Below are 20,174 nucleotides of genomic sequence, written 5' to 3'. Positions count from 1 at the left end.
TGTATATATGTATATGTATATTTATTTATATATTTCATGCTAAGCTGGCCATAGCTATCAGAATTTCATCAGTTACATCCGTGTATACACACATTTGGTTTTTAACAGTCTTACGGTGAAGCAAATATATGTTTATGCTGGCCAGCACCAGCAGCAGTTTAAGAGCAGTCACTGGATTGACCAAAATTTTGTCCACAACATTTTGTTTTAAAAAGTTACTCAATATGTGTTATTTGAAGCATTAATGAAATATGACTTATTGCCGGCAGACATACAACTCCATCAGGGGGAATATTTTTCTTGCAGCACCATTTATGCTAAAAGATGGGTCGCCTTGAATAGTTCCATCATACATATATACATACACACACACACACACACACACACACACACACACACACACACTCACACTCACACTCTCACCAGCCACTTTATTAGGTACATCTTGCTAGTAAAAGGTTGGACCCCTTTTGCCTTCAGAACTGCCTTAATTCTTTGTGGCATACTTTCAACAAGGTTTTGGAAACATTCCTCAAAGATTTTGGTTGGTTATTTGAGTTACTGCTGCCTTTCTATCATTTCGAACCAGTCTGCCCATTCTCCTCTGTCCTCTCACATCAACAAGGCATTTTTGTTCACACAACTTCTGCTCACTGGATATTTTCCCTTTTTTGGACCATTCTCTGTAAACCCTAGAGATGGTTGTATGTGAAAATCCCAGTAGATCAGCAGTTTCTGAAATACTCAGACACTTAAATCACCTTTCTTCCCCATTCTGATGTTCGGTTTACACTTCAGCAAGTTGTCTTGACCACCTTTACATGCCTAAATGCTTTGATTTGCAGCCATGTAACTATTTGTGTTAACAAGCAATTGAACAGTGTACCTAATAAAGTGTCGTGTGTGTGTGTGTGTGTGTGTGTGTGTGTGTGTGTGTGTGTGTGTGTGTGTGTGTGTGTGTGTGTGTGTATATATATATATATATATATATATATATATATATATATATATATATATATATATATATATATATATATATATGAGTATTGTATATAAAACTTGTTTGTCTTTTTGTTTCTGTCATTTATACTATTTGAAACTGCCAGCTGCCCTTTACATTGATTGAACTTTTCATTACCAAATGATCAGTAGGACACTTGAAAAGCGAAGTATTTTAGAAAAGACAAGTATTTTATAAAGTTGCATTAACAAATGTTAAATTAAGAAAGCTTTTTTCCTTATACTATACTGTTACCATTACTGTTTTGGAGATGAAAGGTTTTCTTATGACAGCGTCAAAATGTTGTATCAGATGTTGTATCAGTGATGTGTCCCTTTTCTCTTTCTTCACTGTGCACAGCAGATACAGTTTGCAGACCAGAAGCAGGAGTTCAACAAGCGACCTACCAAGATAGGCCGCCGATCTCTGTCTCGCTCCATCTCCCAGTCCTCTACAGACAGCTACAGCTCAGGTATGAAAATGTGTACACACACACACACACCTACACTCTGGTTCAGTAAGTGCCATCACCCACACTCTCACCGACTTTCACTTTACAATGGGTCAAGTGTATTGAGAGCTCCAGGATTTTTGTATGTCTGTGTGTAAGAGAGAAGGAGTTTCATTGGGCCCTTATAGTCCTCTTTAGGAGGGTTAGACCAACAGTGATGGAGGAGAACATACTTTTAGAGGGACAAAGGATGTTGTAAGTCGTGCTATAAACATTGAGGCCACAACGCAGACACACAGTCGGTGGAGCTGTTAGTAGTGTGAGTCTGGATTTGTTCTCACAGACCGATCTCTGTCTCTCCAGCTGCCTCTTACACTGACAGCTCAGATGATGAAACCTCTCCTCGTGACAAGCAGCAGAAGAACTCCAAGGGCAATGGAGACTTCTGCATCAAAAACATCAAACAGGCTGACTTTGGACGCAGAGAGATTGAGATTGCTGAACAAGGTAGGCGGGAAATCGCCTGTATTCATAAAATTCATGGAGTTTAGGGCTGACCTCAAAGGACCTTACAGGCACAGTGTAGACATATGGGTAAGTGAGGTGTTCATGTGGGTTAGGGCTACATGATATGTATAAAGTACCATAGTGTGATTTGTATTGATTAGGGCTAAGACAGCTATTCAACATTTTTGTTGATGTCAGCAATAAAAAAAAAAATCTTGCCTATCTTTTTTTGCTTTAGATTTTCAAAGTGAATTCCAACCTAGAGTGAGTTAACAACTTAACCTGAAGAGGGCAGCAGTTCACTTGGTGTCGTACCTATGTAAGAAGGTGCTGAAAGAAAAAAATGAATTATACTTGAAAATTGAAAAAGAAGTCAGGTGTGGGAGCATTTTCTTAAAATGAAGCATGAAGTAGTCATATGCAACATATGCAAGTTTGACTTGGCTTTCCACGGAAACAGCGTTGCTTTCAGCCACTAGAAATGAAAGCATCCTAGTGACTATTCTGAAGCAGCAGAACTGTCAGTAAACAGTGGCTTTACTTCCATGCTGGTGTTCTGATGAACTTAACTGCTCTTGGAGGAGGCACAGTTTACCCTGTACGTGATTTGTCAGAATGAGCTGATGTTCTTACAAACATTACCAAACGTCAAACTCAGCTTGTCGAGTGAACTAGCACGTTGAACTGTAAACCGGTTAAACGATGCTGCTGCCTGAAGCTATAACATCAACATATATATTATTAAATGACTTATTTTCAGTTATTGCATATTACTTAATGTAGCTCAAAAATTAAACAGAAGGCAGGCTTAAGAAAAGTTCCACTTTTTTTATGTAGTTGCCATTTGGTTCTTGATTTGGTCCAGTACCTCAGTTTGTCATATAAAAAAATGTTGGGCTGTGTTACAGCTCTTCACATTTACAGGCCACATTTAAGCCATTCATCATTTATTATTCAGTGGGATGGACCCTGTTGTTGCGGCAAAGAGATATCCTGCCTGTACAAAAACTACCTATATTATGTGGAGGTTTTAGGTCAAAGTACTACAAACACAACATTTTTGTTTTTTTTTTTTGTTTTTTTTTTGTCTGAAGTTGTGCCATCACTTCATTTACTTCATTGTCTGCATCAGTGTTGGGGACCATCTCAAAATTACATTTAATAAAAAGTATGGAAAAAAGAGAAAAAACTACCTACCTCCTTGTTGAATTAAAGGCCTGCAGCCACACTGGCCCTTTGTGGATGAGAACAGGTAACCAAGAATTATATCCAATCTGCAGTCTACCTTCATAACAGTTAGCAAGTGATATTGTGCAGTCTTAAAGTCTCAGTTTTTTATGTTTTAATTAATTGATTTGTAAGTAGTATTCATAAGTAAGTATAAGATAAAGACATGCTGACTAAACACTGTAAATGAAAGAAGAAAGTTATCCACCACCAACTAGCCCTGCATGAAAATGTGCTCTAGTGTTCTTCCTGCTCTACTGAGCGGCCCATATGCTCACACTGTACTGAGAGGCTGCGGGGTGCTGCCTACTTCACCCCCTTAATAACCATCCAACCAAATACTGATGGAGTACACACACATTTAGACATGCACACCATTTTCTATTCTCTCCTGTACTGTGCTGTTCTGTAACCTGTACATCTTTCTGATGTTCTCTTTTTAGAATTTGGCAATGGCCCCCCAAGCTCATGTTTTCAACATTGCTAGAATCCCTTCTTTACATATCAAATAAATGTGACAGCAGCACTGAGAAATCGCATTATTATGCCTTTAATTTTGAACGAGCAGAGCTGCATATCATCTTGATACTGTGTATGAATGTTAGTCTCAAGGTCATAAACAAGTGTGTGCGTGTATGTGTGTGCACGCTCTACAGAGATGCCAGCTCTCATGGCTCTGAGGAAGAGAGCTCAGGGAGAGAAGCCCCTGGCTGGAGCTAAAGTGGTGGGCTGCACTCACATTACAGCCCAGACTGCTGTGAGTAGCCTCTGAATGTGATCCCACTTAAATCACACATGTCTCATTGAATTAGCTCACACAAATCATGCCCTTGTCTGACTTCAACACGTTTTTGTGTGATCGTATAAAACCAGGTGCTGATGGAGACCCTTTCCGCTCTGGGGGCTCAGTGCAGGTGGGCTGCGTGTAACATCTACTCTACTCAGAACGAGGTGGCAGCTGCCCTGGCAGAGGGAGGTGAGTCTCCTTCATATTCAGTCCTTCCTTTGCAATCTGTCCCTCTCACTCGCTTTAACTCTTTCATGTCCCCTCTCTGGCAGGTTTCTCTGTATTTGCTTGGAAGGGGGAGTCTGAAGATGATTTCTGGTGGTGCATTGATCGCTGTGTTAACCTAGAGGGCTGGCAACCTAACATGGTGAGAGAGAGAGAGAGGAAACTTGCCACCCTATCTGCCATTTCATAAAAAGCTAATAATAATAATTATACTTATTTTACAGTGCATCTCATAGAAACAAGCAGCTCAGTGTGCATTACAGAGGAAGAGTAGTCCAAAATACGTATAAAAGAAGATAATTATATAAAATATATATATGTTTTGTATTAGTTCTTTTTCCCCCCAATATGTTCAGAACTAAATTTTGCAATACAATGCCTTATTCAAATTTGTTCCCCAACTTTTTAAAGTTCTTCAACTTTTGGATGTGACTGCATATAATAAAAGAATAAGTCATATAATAAAAAGACAGACCACCAGTCTTCATTTGTCAAATCTTTCTCAGATTCTGGATGATGGCGGGGACCTGACTCACTGGATCTATAAGAAGTACCCAAACATGTTCAAAAAGATTAAAGGCATTGTGGAGGAGAGTGTGACTGGAGTCCATAGGTGAGCAGTGAGCCTCATAAAATCTCATTAACTGCATACAGTCCTGAACCTCTTCAGCAAGCATAGTATTGTGGATGTTTTAGCCCAGTAGTTATTATGTTAGCACACATACACTGAGTGTGTTATTATATCCTTGTTTATAGCTGTATCTACCCATGGCTCTTCAGTGTCTCTGGCGTTTTATTCCTGATAATATACTGCCATCTACTGGTGTTGTATAGGAATTCCTTCATCTGATTTATGGAACACAGTGTACTATTACTGCAGGGGGTTGACACTGAAGCGAGTTTAATGTGAAACGCAATAAGATCAGAGGCACTTTTAAAAGAATGTTATTTATTATTTTATTGATTTTATTTTTGCTTAATGGCCAATTACAACAAATACTATGATCCCATAATTGGTTATATTTATAGTTATCGACTAACTTGCAGTGTTTCTCGCTTAATAAAACACCATTGCCTATACAGGCCTTTAATAAAATCCCATTAAAAAGAGAATCTGATTAGGATATGTGTGTTGTGTAGTGTCTCTCTCTCTCTCTCTCTCTCTATATATATATATATATATATATATATATATATATATATTCGCTTTATTTCTTCTCTTTGTGACTAGATTATATCAACTGTCCAAGGCTGGGAAACTGTGTGTGCCTGCCATGAACGTCAATGACTCTGTCACCAAACAGAAGTTTGACAACCTCTACTGCTGCCGGGAGTCCATCCTGGATGGGTAGGTTAAGGGTTATTAACTGACATAATAATGTTACTTAATTATATGCATATCTCTTTAATATTACATGTAATCAAAACCAACCTGTTCTCCAAATGTCCCAAAAAGTCTAAAGTCCAGCTCATACTTGCCTTAGCTGTCTGTATTGACACAAATGTTACTGGTGTCAGAATAAATGTTATGTTTTTATTTCCATAAATATTTCTGGTATCAAAATTACTAAAAACTTTTGATGCTGTAAACTAGGGGTGAGAATCTCTAAGCACCTCACGATTCGATTTGATTGTGATTCAGAGGGCTGCAATGTGATTATAAAACGATTATCGTTTTTTTTTTTTTTTCTATACAGGATTTATATTTTCCTGCTGTCTCAGGACTTGGTATTTTTAAAGCAAATACTTGTAATGATCCATAATGAATTTACTTCCAATATCTTTTATTAATAAATCAAGTTGAAGTGATGTAGCAAGTGAACTTGAAGGCTTTCATTCACTGCTATTGCTTGAAGCACATGAGACACTGCTGCTGCTCATCTGTGATAAAATGCAGTTACAGTGAAAGACCCAGTGGCGGTGGATGTCCACACAGCACGTTACAGCCGTCCTGCCTGTTTTCTTTAGTGTTTTTATATCTTAGGTTTTGGTATCCTTGTAGAGAGTGGGGGGATCGCTGTGTCAGTAAAATATCTTCGAAATGGGACAAGCGCAATATAGTGCGAAAGCCCTGTTTTGCTACGACTGAGACTCAGAGTGCGGGTCACCTAGCAACGATGCATTATTCGCATTCATAAGCGGCGCAGTTGGTTTCCTGGCAAGTTAAATCTGCAACAGGAGAGACTGTCAAACACTAGAAAGTTGTGAAGATGACGTCACTTCTCTTTCAAATTTTCTTTTCAAATTTTGCCGCATTTACATTTAGTGCATCAGTCAGAATTTAATGTGGAACGGGAAAATTCAAGAAGCGACTTGAGCCTCGTAAAAGAGTCGAACGTTGAGAGACTTTTTACAAAAAACTGATTTACTTTAGAGGAAAAGTTTTCTGGCGGAGACGGGAGGAAAGCGACTATAGCTGAGCTAAAGCTGAAAACAGAACAAAGGAAGTTCGGGTTTCCATTTATATTTTATCCTAACTTATACTAGGACATTATCACACACTGAGACATACTGGACATGAATGTTGTGACTGCCAAGGTGGTCTGATTTTTGTTGAAAGGACAAAATGGCTCTTCTTAACATTTGGGTTGTGACTCCTGACCTAACCTGGCTTTTAATGCAGAGCTGGTCGGACTTCTCGCTCATCCAGTTATGTTTTTGTTATGTGTGCAGAGTGTCCGGGCGCTGCACTTCCACGCTTCCAGGTTCCACCTTTTGTGTTCTGTCAACATTACATTAGAAATTATATATTTAGAAAATCGATTTTTGACATTTGCGAATCGATTCAGAATCATTCACATCTGCATCGCGATGCATCTAAGAATCAATTTTTTTCCCTCCACCTCTACTGTAAACGCATTTTTGTAGTTTGACCCTTTGAACCATCCAATGCAAAAGTCAGCTGCTCATGTGCTAAATGGTTCTGTTACTGACTCTGACTGTAGCCCTGTTGTTCAATTATAGCTTTTCAATGGCGAGTTCAATTGATGATTCTTTTGATAAAACCAGTGTTACTTCAGCTACTGCACTGATGGGAATTAGTTTATTACCAGCGTAATTCCAGACTGAACATTATTTACAAATAAAAACCACCCCTGAACTATGGGTAAATCAGTGAGAACAAACTAACAAAAGCTGCAGTTCCTCTCAAACAAAGCATAACATAGTGGTAAGAGAGCGAGAGGTTACAGTTGTGGAGCAGATGAATCCACTGACTGTGTGTATCAGGGTTCACCATTCATATCTGCGAAGGGCCAGCGTGTCTGCAGGCTCTTATTGTAATCAAGCTCATGTGCACCTCTTAAAACGAATCACTTGTTTGGCTGAGACCAACTGATTAAGCAAGTGGAGTAAAGTATGCTCCTACTGGAAAAAAATCTAAACAAATGTCATTAATCATGATTAACTATGTAATATAATGTCATTAATTAGTAGTTTGACAGCCCTAATAAATGTATTTGTATGTATGTCTGTGTGTAGTCTGAAGAGGACCACTGATGTCATGTTTGGGGGAAAACAGGTGGTGGTGTGTGGATATGGAGAGGTAAGAATGGTGTTATAGGGTAAAGCCCAGCACATAAAAATACAGATGGCCACTAGAGGGCACCACGCAGTCAAAAACGCATACATTTTCATGATTACATTGCTGCATTTGTGGTACTAGTTTGATTCTTGATGAGGACCTGACTATGACCCAGACTAAGACTAAAATTATAAATGCTGGATCACTATTGGTAATGCAGTGTAGTCTAAGAACAGGCTAAACCATGTGTCTGTGTGTCTGTGTGTTTAGGTTGGAAAGGGCTGCTGCGCTGCTCTGAAGGCAATGGGCTCCATCGTGTATGTCACAGAGATCGACCCCATCTGTGCCCTGCAGGCCTGGTAAGCCTCCAATCCAGAGGCACGGGGGGGAGGGGACCTGATACATAGGCACACATGCTTTTGTAGATAAGGGGGAAGGCGAGTGTGTCATATTACATTATTTACCTCCTCTGCACTGATAAGGGATGTGTGCTTTTTATCCTGTGGAATTGGGTCGTGTGAACAGCAGTATTAACACTTTATTGAATGGCAGCATGAAATCTAATGTGTTAAAGTGATGGTTTGCCCAAAAACTAAAATGCTCCCCCAACCCCCAGTGTAGCCGTTATTGTCACAGCAAAGACATGTTTGGTATCTGAAGTTTGAGTAGATGTCTGCTATACGACCTGAGCCCAACAAGGCTTGACAGAGTATCTGGGTTTGAGTCGGGTTCGGGACACGTTTTCACATGCAGTGTTGGACTCTGGAGATTTTGCACATGCATTTTCTGTGTTAAGTAGGCTTGTTAAAGTTCACGTTAAGTGTGTTAAGTATTTCTACAGTAGCGAGAGGAACTTGTGAAAGTTTCAATAATTTACATGTCAGTCTTAAAAGCACAAAAACAGGCTGTTTAATTTTTTAAGGGTTAAAGAGAAACTGGAAAATGGACAAGTAAAAATAATTTATAGTGGTCCTCAGAGGGAAAATGTACGAACAATGAAGGATGTGTAAATTTCATGATGAAAGGACTAAATGAAATGACCTGAAAGGACTAAATGAAATGACCTAAAATGACTTGGTGGGGGGGGGCTGGTTCCGTTGACTTATGTTAAAAGCAGTTTTTTTTCCTTTTCCTGTAAAGTTACCATGTTGGAGATAAGGTTTTCTTCCAACAGCAGCGACATAAAGATAATTAAAAAAAAATTGTAAGTGTATTACAGTTGTGTAAAATACCACTTTCAGGTCGGAGTTGGGTTTCAAATTAAAATTTCAACCTTGTGGATGCAGATCTTAGGCTTCAGTTTCATACCCATGCAGACCTTTATGTCATGTAAGGAATTATATTGTTATATAAAAATTGACAGCTAGATGCCTGAATTTTGTCTGTACTTTTGTGTGTTTTTAATGGAGAACAGTATGTCTGGCTGTGTCAGAATCCACATAAGCAAGTCTGTCTGAGATTACTTAACACGTTGGTGAGGTTTGAGACGAGTGTCCGGTGATTTAGGTATACAGTTTGCACAGTGCTTAACATGAGGTTATAAGCTTCCATTAGAAGTTAGCTACATACAAGACATAGCTCTAGTGCAAAACTAAGGAAATAAACTTAAACACTAAACATGTCTTCCCTGATTGGGCTACATTTGGGTTACAAATTTGATTATTGGCCAGACTATTGCAATGCAATATTTTTTTTCCTTCATAAGATGATTGGCTTATGGTTGGTATGAAGCTGAACCTCTGTGTCCTATAGCCAGTGTGATTTTCTCTTTACCATTGTCTCTTTACCTCTCAGCATGGACGGCTTCAGACTGGTCAAGCTGAATGAGGTCATCAGACAAGTGGATATTGTCATCACCTGCACAGGTTCGATTTACTAACTCTGTTACTTACTGACCACACCTCCTTCTAGCCCTCTGTCTCTCTTCTTGTTGAACCAAGCTACACTCACTGGCCAAGTTTGAGAGCAAGGTTTTTGTTTTTAGCACAGTGGCTCTAATTACTGTCAGTTCTGTGCTCTGATTTTGGCCGAGATTACAAGCTAATTGCCACTGAGATACTGCACGCCTCGGGCAATTTCACTGTTCATTAATTCTCCCGCAGTCAGTCTTGCACAGTCATTTAAAGCAGTTACAGAGACATAAGAACTAACTTTGAAGAGAGCAAACAAGCAAATTGAAATGATCATCCTCAACCTTAGCAATAGATAGATTTAAATGAGCAAGGCAAGGTTTTCTGTCTATATCTTATCAGTTTTAAAGCTGCACATTTATTCAAGAAGTTTTGTATTTTGTAGTATTGCTGTAATAATTTTATGCTTGTGTCTGTCTGATATATGTATCACTGTTGTGATCATTTTCTGTATTTATCTTTTTAATCTAAGGGTCTTATGGCCAAGTCATGGATATCTTTGATATAAGTATTTAGTGTTTTGTTGCATAGAATATAAACACATTAAAAAAAAATTCCACATGCACAGATGCAGGTACATGTTGTAGTCTTGCTCACTGTTTGAGTGTCTTTTTACATAGTTCTGAATTGCACTCAGTTTCAGTTGACCAGCTTATATTCTGTTGTGGACCAAGCACTGCACATCATTTGTAATAGTTGTTTGAGTGCATGTATTTGTCACTTACTAATGATTGTGGTGAAACACATTTGATTAATTGTACTTTACTGTACTCAATAATTATTTTTTAATTAATTAATCTTCTTAGCCACAAAAAGTTTTCACAAGCGTTATGCGGACAAATGAATATTGAATATTGTCGCTCCACCTTAAATGGTGTAGCAGTTAGGTTATAATCATATAAAAACTCTGACCATCACAGTCATCTCTGCTGTTGGAGTGACGAAAGGAGGTGTATCTTTACACCACTATATCTTTACATAGAGAACGGTTGTTTGCTGCTATATTAAAGTTTAAAATGTCGTATATATCACATTTAAGTTTTAGCAAAACTTGCCAACTCAGAATTGTTCGCATTGGTGGTGATAAGAACCAGACATTCTGAAGAGTTTAATACCTCTAAAAGCTCCCTCATAGAAAATTATTACTGGTTACAAACGGTTACAAATACATTACCTGTTGCCTGAGACATTGGTTTGTGATAATGAGAGAAGCATTTGGCCTAAAACATTTTTAATTCATTCATGGTGGAGATGTACTTGCAGGGCATTCTAAGGCAAAATAGTTCCCAAAGAAAAGTTACTTTTTTAAATGATTTATCACTGTTATACCATTATCAACATTACATACAACAGACCCACAAGCACACCAGCAAAAACTGAAAACTTTTAATTTTTGTTATCTTTTAATTTAGTATTTACTTTTTACTTTATATACTTGAATACTTGAATGTGTTCAAAAATGTGTGTGTGTGTGTGTGTGTGTGTGTGTGTGTATGTATGTATGTATGTATGTATATATATATATATAGACACATACATAATCTACACTGTGGTCTCCATTCTTCAATTTTTTATTTGGTAAGATTTTGACACGGTAGTCAAAAACCCAACTTACTTTCACCTAGATAGAATTTCTCTATATATTCCCTCTACTAATAGTAGTAATGAAAGTGCACAGTAATGTCAAATGTTAAAACGCTTTTGAGTCAATGATCAGAGGAAGAAAAGCAAAAATGTAAACTTTAGAGTTGATGTCAGTTTGGTGCCTCTATATTGATGATTGTACTGTTATACTATGGATGCTTTTATACTTTCTTAGCATACTGAAAAGAGCTCTGCTTTCACGGAAACAATTATTCTACTTACTCCTGCATATGTAATGACTCTGTGAGCAAGACCTGGAGAGAGATTGCTCCAGTCTCTTTTTTTTTTTCCAGATCAATATCACTTTCAGGGCTCTCCCCAACTGTACTGAATGGAATTAGAAATTGACTCTGAGGTGTGCTCATTTTTGGTGTGTGTTGCTCTTAGGTAATAAGAATGTGGTGGTGAGAGAAAACCTGGACCGCATGAAGAATGGCTGCATCGTCTGCAACATGGGCCACTCTAACACAGAGATCGATGTGGTGAGCAAACCTCATTGACCTCAGTCACTGTTTAGAAGAGATGTGCGCCCACATGCATGTTGAAAATAGTTAAAACGTAGGGATATCCCATTCTCCCTTACTTTACAAGCATTTGATTATGATTATGATGAAGATAAATTCAATTTGATATGATTTTGGTATTGTTTTTTAAAATTTTTACACACTGCACCAATGTGACTGGAGCTAACATGCACATTTCATGAAAAATAGTAAAGTAAATTTCAGGTAAAACAGTACAGTATTTTTTTTTGTGTATTTGTGTGTTTGTGAGTTTGATTTATTTTTGAAAGAATATTTTAATACATTTTAAACACAATTTTAACACTATTACAGTTCAACACTAGGAATGTATTGTTCTTATATAATATGAATTTCAGGCCAGTCTGCGGACCCCTGAGTTGACCTGGGAGCGTGTGAGGTCCCAGGTGGACCATGTCATCTGGCCTGATGGGAAGAGGATAGTGCTTCTTGCAGAGGTGAGGTCATAACTGACGCCATCTCAAATGCTTTTGAAAAAGTAAACATGAGGTTTTCATCTTTCATTTAAAGCAATGAACTATGAGAGCCAGTGCTTTATGGTGAATTTAGTTTCAGGCATGAGCCAAAGTCAAGTACCATACGCCATCTCAGCCGCCAAAAGCAGTAGCCTTTTACTGTTTAGATTAAGCCATAAAACTGTTTCTATTTCAGGTTCAGCTCAGGTTTTTCAGTATTTGCCTCTATTTTACATGAATTTTGGTTTGTTTTTACCTGAATGTTGTCTGAAAATAATTTCACAGCCCATCCTGTTTGCTCAATTGTATCCTGTTTTATCTAATTCTAGTTTGTTTAGTTGTTACTCTGTCAAGCCGCCTAAAAAGCTTGTTTAGCAGCAAGGACAGGTTAGAAATTTGATGTACTCCTGCTCTCACACTCCTCCTCAGAATCTGTGCAAACTGGCTGCAGGTCAAATATTGTCTTACCCATGCTTTCTATTGTATGGAATTTTTCTGCTGAAGTAGAAAATCAGTAATAGTTAGCTGCAGCATAAAGCAAGATGTTAGTTAGCAACTGGTACTCAGATGAGTGATACCATTATTGTTGGGGAAAAAAACAGCACAAGAGCAGATCTCAAGCAAACAAATTGTTTGTCGGAACTAACTGTTTTATAAAGCTCTGTAATCGCAGTGTGGTGCATTTCAGTGATGGTTCCTCTCTTAAAATGGTTAAAGCTGCAGTATGATAGTTTTAGACATTTGCCAAATTCTCAGGTGAAAATGCGTAATTGCACATGGCTTGAATAAATCTGGACGAATCTGATGTTGGTGAGCATGTTGAAAGAGAATTCAAAGAGAGCTCAAAACTGTGTCTTCCGAGGATGAATTATCTACTATTGTCATAATTTTTACATGGCTAAAATGTTTATTTGGCATTTGAGACCTAAACATCAAGCCAGACCTTTTTTTTGAGCATGTGCAAGTCACGTTAAAACATAAAAGATGACGTGGTCTGAAAAACCCCCATAATTCTGAATGAATTTTAAATTATTATTTCAGGCTTTTAAATTATTATTTCAGGCTTTACATCATGACTTGCAGCGCACAGACACAATGTTTTTGCATGTGTTTTCTTCTTCTTCTGACTAGTAGCACTAGTTCTTTGAATTTTAACAAAGCAATTCTTACATAGTGCAACCTTGAGAGAATTAAATGCATAAAGAGCAGTGATGTCTTCGTGTTTTGCCTTATTTTATTTATTTGGTTTTGTGTGTGTGTGGGGGTGTGTGTTATTTCCTAGGGTCGGCTCCTCAACCTGAGTTGCTCCACTGTGCCCACATTTGTCCTGTCCATCACAGCCACAACTCAGGTGAGAGGCTCAGGACAGGATTATTTTTATTCGGGGCACTGAACCCACACATCTTTGCCAACTTTACAAATGAAAACTTAGAAGTCCTTTAAAAGGGGAATTCCAGTTCTAATTTATTAAAATTTGTGCATAATTCAGTCATTCACAGTCAGTCAGTAACACAGATAAAACCATTGTATTTCAACAACCTGTGAACCTACAGTTCTTTTCTTGGTGTTATTGGCCTTATAACGTCCTGCATGTATCTCCCTTTTAGGCCAAAACAGGCCAAAAATTGTGTATCAGATATCAGGCAATGTATTCGTAACCATTTCATGTAATAACTTTCGGTGAGGGGACTTCTAGAGACTTGAAACTCTTCAGCCATCTGCTTTCTTATCACCACCACTGTGAACAATTCGGATTCTTTAAGTTTACTTGTTACTCTACAATTCACAACAAACCTGAATCCGAATTATTCGTTTATATCTTAATTACTGAATTAAGCAGAAATTTTGAAACATCACCTGCATTGCCTTTTAAGTCAATGACAAATGTGATTACTAGAATTTAAGATGTAAACTTTGTTACATGAAAAAGTTATTGTTACTGAAACATAATACTTTATACTGCATTACCCCCAGTAATGTGCTCATGTTTGTGTGTATGTTTACTTAAATGACATGGCTGTCTTTGCCTGGGTGTTCTGCAGCAGCATGTTGTCTCCAGGCTCTGTAGTGTGTGTGTGTGCGCTCAGCCCCACTGTTGTCATAGTAACCCAGTTTTGGATCCTTTCTCCCCAGGCCCTAGCTCTGATCGAACTGTACAATGCTCCAGAGGGCCGCTACAAACAGGACGTCTACCTGCTGCCTAAGAAAATGGGTAAGAGAGACACACACATACACATGAGCACAGGCAATGTCATGAAGACAGTTATTGTTGACTCTAAACTGCTCTTTAAATACAATTTATACCAAGTTACACTGGGTGTCTATGTAGATAGATATTATTTGCTGTCACTAATGGCAGTAGATGGTTTTTAGTAGCCGTTTTTCAGCAAATTGTGCTATAATGTAAGATTCAGCATGTCTTCAGACTCCTGTTCAGAGCTTAGCCATGTGGGCCCCAGCATGGGCCCTGCAGAGAGACGGAAGAATGAGGGAGTTGAATATAGGTCAGCCTGTCAGAGACTGCTGCTACTGCTCACTGCGCCATTCACTGCTATCTCAGTCTTTATAATCTTTCAGTTTTCTGTCTTTCGTTCCCCCTTTCTTGCCAATCCTGTACGTCATGAATAGCATAAATAAGAGAAGTTTATCTTGGGAGATGGCATGAGCACACAGGTGTTTTGTGTCTGGAAAAGGATAAATATGGGGAAGCTAATTACAGTTGGTAAAGACTGGAAATTAGGCGCTTATCACACATGCTCTCAATGATTGAAGCGGAGAGGTTATTCTTTTGTCTCGGCTTTCACTTCATTACTCATCCAAATTAGGCTTTCCACTTGCCAGCCTGGCACTAGCATATATTCTGTCCAGGTTATGAAAGCATTTCTTTAATCCAAGTCACTTCCTGTGTTTCGCTCTAATTATGTATTATGCTTTTTTCTGTGCTGTGCTTGGATGCCTGTAGCCACGTGTACAAGCTAAATGCAAGTTTACGTTCAAACTAGGCAAAAGTTAACCACCGCTATGTTTGTGTTTGAGCTCCTAAAATGTAAAGTTTCACAAAGTAAGTAGTTTCAGTGTAGCTTTAACTTATATCTCAAAATTGGCACCAGCAATTTAGTAGGTGTTAGGGCTAGCTCCAGTCTTTTGAGGGCCTCAAATAGGATTTTTGGGACCTTCCCCCCATCTGTAAAATTAGAGTCTAATTCATAACAATGACATCTACAAGCTGTCTAAATTACACACATTTGTAACTGGCTTCTATTAAACCACAGTTTAATTACAGATTCTCAGATTCCCTTTTCAGCTTTCTCAATCCAGGAGTCCGTCTCACAACACACTTTTTTTGATGACTCTGCTAACTTTAAGCTCAGGTGATCTTACCCTGGTGTGAGTAACGGCAGCTTTTTACTGCTGAAAATTCTTTACTTTCTACATAATTAGACAGTATAAGCTTTTTTTTGGGGGGGGTGACTCCTCATGTTTCACATAATTAGCTGTAGAATGAGTTGCCATCCTTTACAATGCGCATGCAGATTAATCACAGCCTGAGTATCTAAATCAGGATCAACAGTGAAAGCTGTTAACTGATGTAGTGAAACAAGTTAACTGCATCTGTGTTTTTGCGACCCTGAAAATTGTTCTGTAAGCCTGTCAAAGTTGGACCTGCTTCTTTAGATTAGATCCATGTTGTCCAACTACAAGCCAGACTAAGTGGCGTAATGTTAATGCTGAAAAAAAGTAACTTACCTCTGTGTTTAAGATTGGTCATCTTACGATGATTGACCAGTTGATTTTTTTTTTTTGGCATCTTAGACAATGTGCTCATGCACATGGCTGGTAGATTTGAGCGATAAGAAACCTTAAAATGAACCATCCTGTGGTTAATAATAATTGCTAAAGGGAGCCTTTGATTGACATGTACAGTAATCAGTCACAGAAAGGAACAGCCATGTGTCAAAATGGTGCTACTCTAAAACAACCCGGTCGAAAAGAGTGGCCCAACAGCTTCAAACAAAACTCAGAACGTTTTTTTTTTTTTTTTAACTTCAAACCAGCAATTGTATCTTGCACCAGAAGGCTTAATGTAGTCACAGTGTGCAGAGCAGGAAACTACTTACCAATCACATTTAGCATCAATAGAAGTTAAGGTCATTTTTGTAACATGGGCAAAATAGTGATTTAAAAAAAAAATTTTAAACAGTTTGTCTAATTTACTGTATTATATTGATGTGTGGTTCCTGTTATTACATGGATGCTGTGAATAGAGCAAAATATCAAATTTACAATCAGTGATCAGTTACCCTTTTTTCTTTAAACTAGGTTGAGTACTCAACTGTAAAGTCACTCAGAATGTCTGTCACTTGTTGACTGATTTGACTGGTGTGCTTTCCCTGAACTATGTGGTGCCATGTCCTACCTCAGGTGGAGGAAGGACACTGGAGGCAGGGTTGAGGGTTACAGAAGCTGTTTCATTTAATTTTCCACACAAAAAAAACATGAATAAAATCATGCTAAATCAAAAGTAGCCATCTCTCTGTGGTTACTAGATGTTTTTCTCTTTTTCTCAAACTTCAGTATGTTGAAGCTGCTGCTTGTCCCCCTCATCTCTGTTTGTTCCCTCTCTGCTCCTTTTTAAAGGGGCTCACTCTGCCAACGCCGGATCAGGTTCAGCCAGCTCTCATTAAGGGCAGCAAGACCTCATGAGCCAAAAGGGCAAAGAGAGCTGGTCACTCCGCCTCCTCGTCACCACCCATGCTCCACAGCTTGGCCATTGGAATCGAACGTGAGAGGCATACCCTAGCGGCCTTGCTGTGGAACAGGAAGTGGGACCGGGGAGGCGGTTTTCGTAACTTCTGTGCTGTCTTAATGGGTCTCGTCCTCCTTTCACGGTCACTAATGGCTCTTGCCGGTGTGTGAGGGTCCTGCACTCTCTTATGGCCATTGGTGGTGCCCATGGGTTGGATGACTGATGCATGTATATGTAAAACTGAAAGATGAATGTTAGTTACCTTACTGTGTCATAATCATGGCTGCAGTATTTTCTGTTTATGTCTGGATACTGTTGGGCTGCATACAGTGAAAATCATCACTCTGCGTTTTGTAGCGCACCTCTAAAGTTTTTATGATGCAACCAAAATTTTTCATGTTGCTAATTTTAAACTAACTACTCTGAATGTGTGGTTTAGGATCGATTTTATTCCCTAAATGACAATCAATCTTAGATTCAGCTGGTGAAGGTGTCTCCTGTTCTGTATTATCTACTTTGTTATTGCTGAATGCTGATGTGTTTTTGTGTAGATGAGTATGTGGCCAGCCTTCATCTGCCCACGTTTGATGCCCACCTCACCGAGCTGACTGATGAGCAGGCCAAGTATTTGGGCCTGAACAAGAACGGCCCCTTCAAGCCAAATTACTACAGGCGAGTAGCTGTTAGGAGCTTATAGAATATATTTCTGTGTATTTTCTCTTTTCCTTTAGGTTAGTTTAAAATTCTTTGTGCTTTAATGTTTTGTGTTACAGGTACTAAACCACCTGGTCTGTGGGAAATTGAAGAGAAATTTGGCGCAACTCATCAGCCCGTACCGTGCAAGGCTGGGGTTCAGCGTCTCTCTTTCGGGGGAGAGAGAGGCTCTGTGCTGACTGGCTGGAGCCAAGGATGTGGCTAATGATGCTGCGGCAGTGTTTATTTATTTTCTGCTAGAATAACATAACTCTAATCCTTTTACGAGCTGCTACTGCTAGTGGCCCATCCTAGCACCGTCTTCATGAAGATTTCACTGTTTCATCCTCTCTTAGCTTCATGTGTCAATAGTACGTAATCCATTTAGAAATCTTCTATTGTTTAACTATGACTAAGCTAATGTTGGAAAACCTAAAAAAAAACAAAAACAAAAAAAAAACAAAAAAAACAAACAACTAACTAAACAAATGTGCGTTCTTTAACCTTTTGATGATTTTGTGACGGACATGTACTTTGTCCTATTGTCTTTATTTTCTACTTCTGTTTACTTTTTATGAAATGGTGGGGTGGGACAAGATTACGGTTGGGTCCACAGAGTCCTAATCATAGCTTTTCTTTCCATCACATTATTAAAATGTGTTATTTTTTTTTTCTTTGTTTACTTTTTAAACTTGTATTGATTTTTACTAAAAATTTTAGAATTTTGTTCTCTTGGTTCAGAATTAAAGTAGACTAGTTAAAATTTTAACTGGATACTGATAGATGTGGGGCAGGGCCTCTTTCCCAGCTGTCACTCAAACTGGAAGAAAAAAGATTTCATTGGTGTCACCATCTCAATGTGTCTCCCAAAAATGAACGCACTGTTTCTGTGTTGTAACAAAGCCAGTATTGATGTTTTAAAATGTTCCTTATAAGCATTTCACAAATTCTCTAGGTCTTGATTTCCTTTCCATGTTATTACATTACTGCAGACGCTTATCAGGCTGTATAGTCAATCACAGGGGTGTATATTTAGATATTTATACAGAAATTTAAGATTTTTCTATCTTCTGCCTCCCATTTTTGTTCCCATGAAATCATCCTCTGTCATTATAAAGATAAGCAATTAAATGTTATGATATTCTAGTGTAATATTAAATGTACTGAAACCTTCATTTTATATACTGTGAAGTAGAGACTATTTCAATGAGATACCAAATGTACAGTCAAACCGGTACCAAGTTTTTTTGCCAGGTCCTCTGCTGATGTGAGCAACAGCAGAATTGGAGAGCAGGGGATTAACTGAAGCCAAGAGTGACGTAGGTACACATTTCAGTGTCTGGACGGGTGCTTGGAGTGAACCGGTTCGGCTTTTGTTGTTTGCAGGACTGTAAAGTGCAAAGCTGCCTTTGTGACTGGCCTATTCAAATGTAATAAAATCGGGACCTTTATTTTACTACACTTTTGAAAGATCTTCATGGGCAGCTTGTCTGCCTCGTCCCTTTGCGACCTCTGTGTTTCTCACAAAGAGAATGAATTGCATTTACATATTTTGTGCTGATACGGGCTGCTTCTCTGTCTTTTGGGTTGTGTCATTGTTGGCCTTTAAAATGCGTTGTGTGAGCTGGCCAGGCCAAGTTCTCATACATATTTGCAGTTCAAATATAGTTTGTGTATTACTTGTTAACAACAGAACAGTGTTAAGCAGACCAGTGGACTGGCTGGTCCAACTAAAGGGGAGTTTTTGAAACAAATGTTTCAAAATTTCTGCACATTCAATGGCTAAGATGTGAACAAAGTCATTCAGAGTGATTAGAGAAACTTAAATGAACTTAAGTAACTGGATGTGTTAAGAGTTGAATCTCTCAAAAACTTCCTCACAGAAAGTTGTTATACAAAATTGATTACAAGTAGGATACTTGCATCCTGAGACATTTACAATAGTTTTATGATAAACTAGCCTAAACATATTTTGTTAAACTATTCCTGGCAGAGAGGGATGTGCAGGGCATTGTAGGACAAAGTGGTCCTCCCAAAAGCGTTTTTTTTTCTCAGATTTACCAGAGGCTGCTTGTTTTGTTTTGATTAGTAAATAAAATGTAAATGTAAAATGGCTGTTTGCGTCCTATGGCTTGTATCACCACCAAGAAAATAGCATTTTTTTTTTTTTTAAACAAGGAACCTTTTCACATCAAACCACTGTAAATTACTTTGTTTACATCACCATGATTGAATTAAGCAGACATTTTGAAAAATCAGTAGAAAAGATGTTCCTGAACATCCCCTCAGCATTTCTGCCCTGTCCAAACAAACCTTAAGTCTGCCGTATTGCATTCGTTATTATATTTTCCAAATCCCTAAGCCGTCACAGCTTTGTGTTTTGTGCCCTGGTTATATTTGGTGTTAAAGCTGTACATGTTCTGATACCCTACGCTGTCTTTCCCCATCTGACAGATTTTTTTT

General features: G+C 38.4%; 1 protein-coding gene across 4 annotated transcripts in view; it reads left to right on the top strand.

Moving 5' to 3' along the window:
* Positions 1–19,167, top strand: part of ahcyl2b (adenosylhomocysteinase like 2b) — a 43,012-nt gene extending 23,845 nt beyond the window's left edge. For 2 of the 4 annotated variants that reach the window (XM_017693993.2, XM_037539000.1), the window contains exons 2-17: positions 1,364–1,472; positions 1,815–1,958; positions 3,842–3,942; positions 4,059–4,161; positions 4,245–4,339; positions 4,704–4,810; positions 5,429–5,545; positions 7,678–7,741; positions 7,991–8,079; positions 9,515–9,585; positions 11,662–11,756; positions 12,155–12,253; positions 13,554–13,622; positions 14,405–14,483; positions 17,570–17,690; positions 17,792–19,167. In XM_017693993.2, the coding sequence (XP_017549482.1) occupies positions 1,364–1,472; positions 1,815–1,958; positions 3,842–3,942; positions 4,059–4,161; positions 4,245–4,339; positions 4,704–4,810; positions 5,429–5,545; positions 7,678–7,741; positions 7,991–8,079; positions 9,515–9,585; positions 11,662–11,756; positions 12,155–12,253; positions 13,554–13,622; positions 14,405–14,483; positions 17,570–17,690; positions 17,792–17,798 (1,470 nt within the window). In that variant the 3' untranslated portion in view covers positions 17,799–19,167. Of the gene's footprint in view, positions 1–1,360; positions 1,473–1,814; positions 1,959–3,841; positions 3,943–4,058; positions 4,162–4,244; positions 4,340–4,703; positions 4,811–5,428; positions 5,546–7,677; positions 7,742–7,990; positions 8,080–9,514; positions 9,586–11,661; positions 11,757–12,154; positions 12,254–13,553; positions 13,623–14,404; positions 14,484–17,569; positions 17,691–17,791 lie in introns of all 4 variants that reach the window. The other 2 variants (XM_017693991.2, XM_017693994.2) reach the window with 1 other exon arrangement.
* The last annotated feature ends 1,007 nt before the right edge of the window (positions 19,168–20,174 follow it).

The sequence above is a fragment of the Pygocentrus nattereri genome, chromosome 1 (genome assembly GCF_015220715.1).
Source record: "Pygocentrus nattereri isolate fPygNat1 chromosome 1, fPygNat1.pri, whole genome shotgun sequence".
Classification (NCBI taxonomy): Eukaryota; Metazoa; Chordata; class Actinopteri; order Characiformes; family Serrasalmidae; genus Pygocentrus; species Pygocentrus nattereri.
Note: the sequence above shows the minus strand (reverse complement) of the source record. Positions and strands in the feature narration are given on the sequence as shown.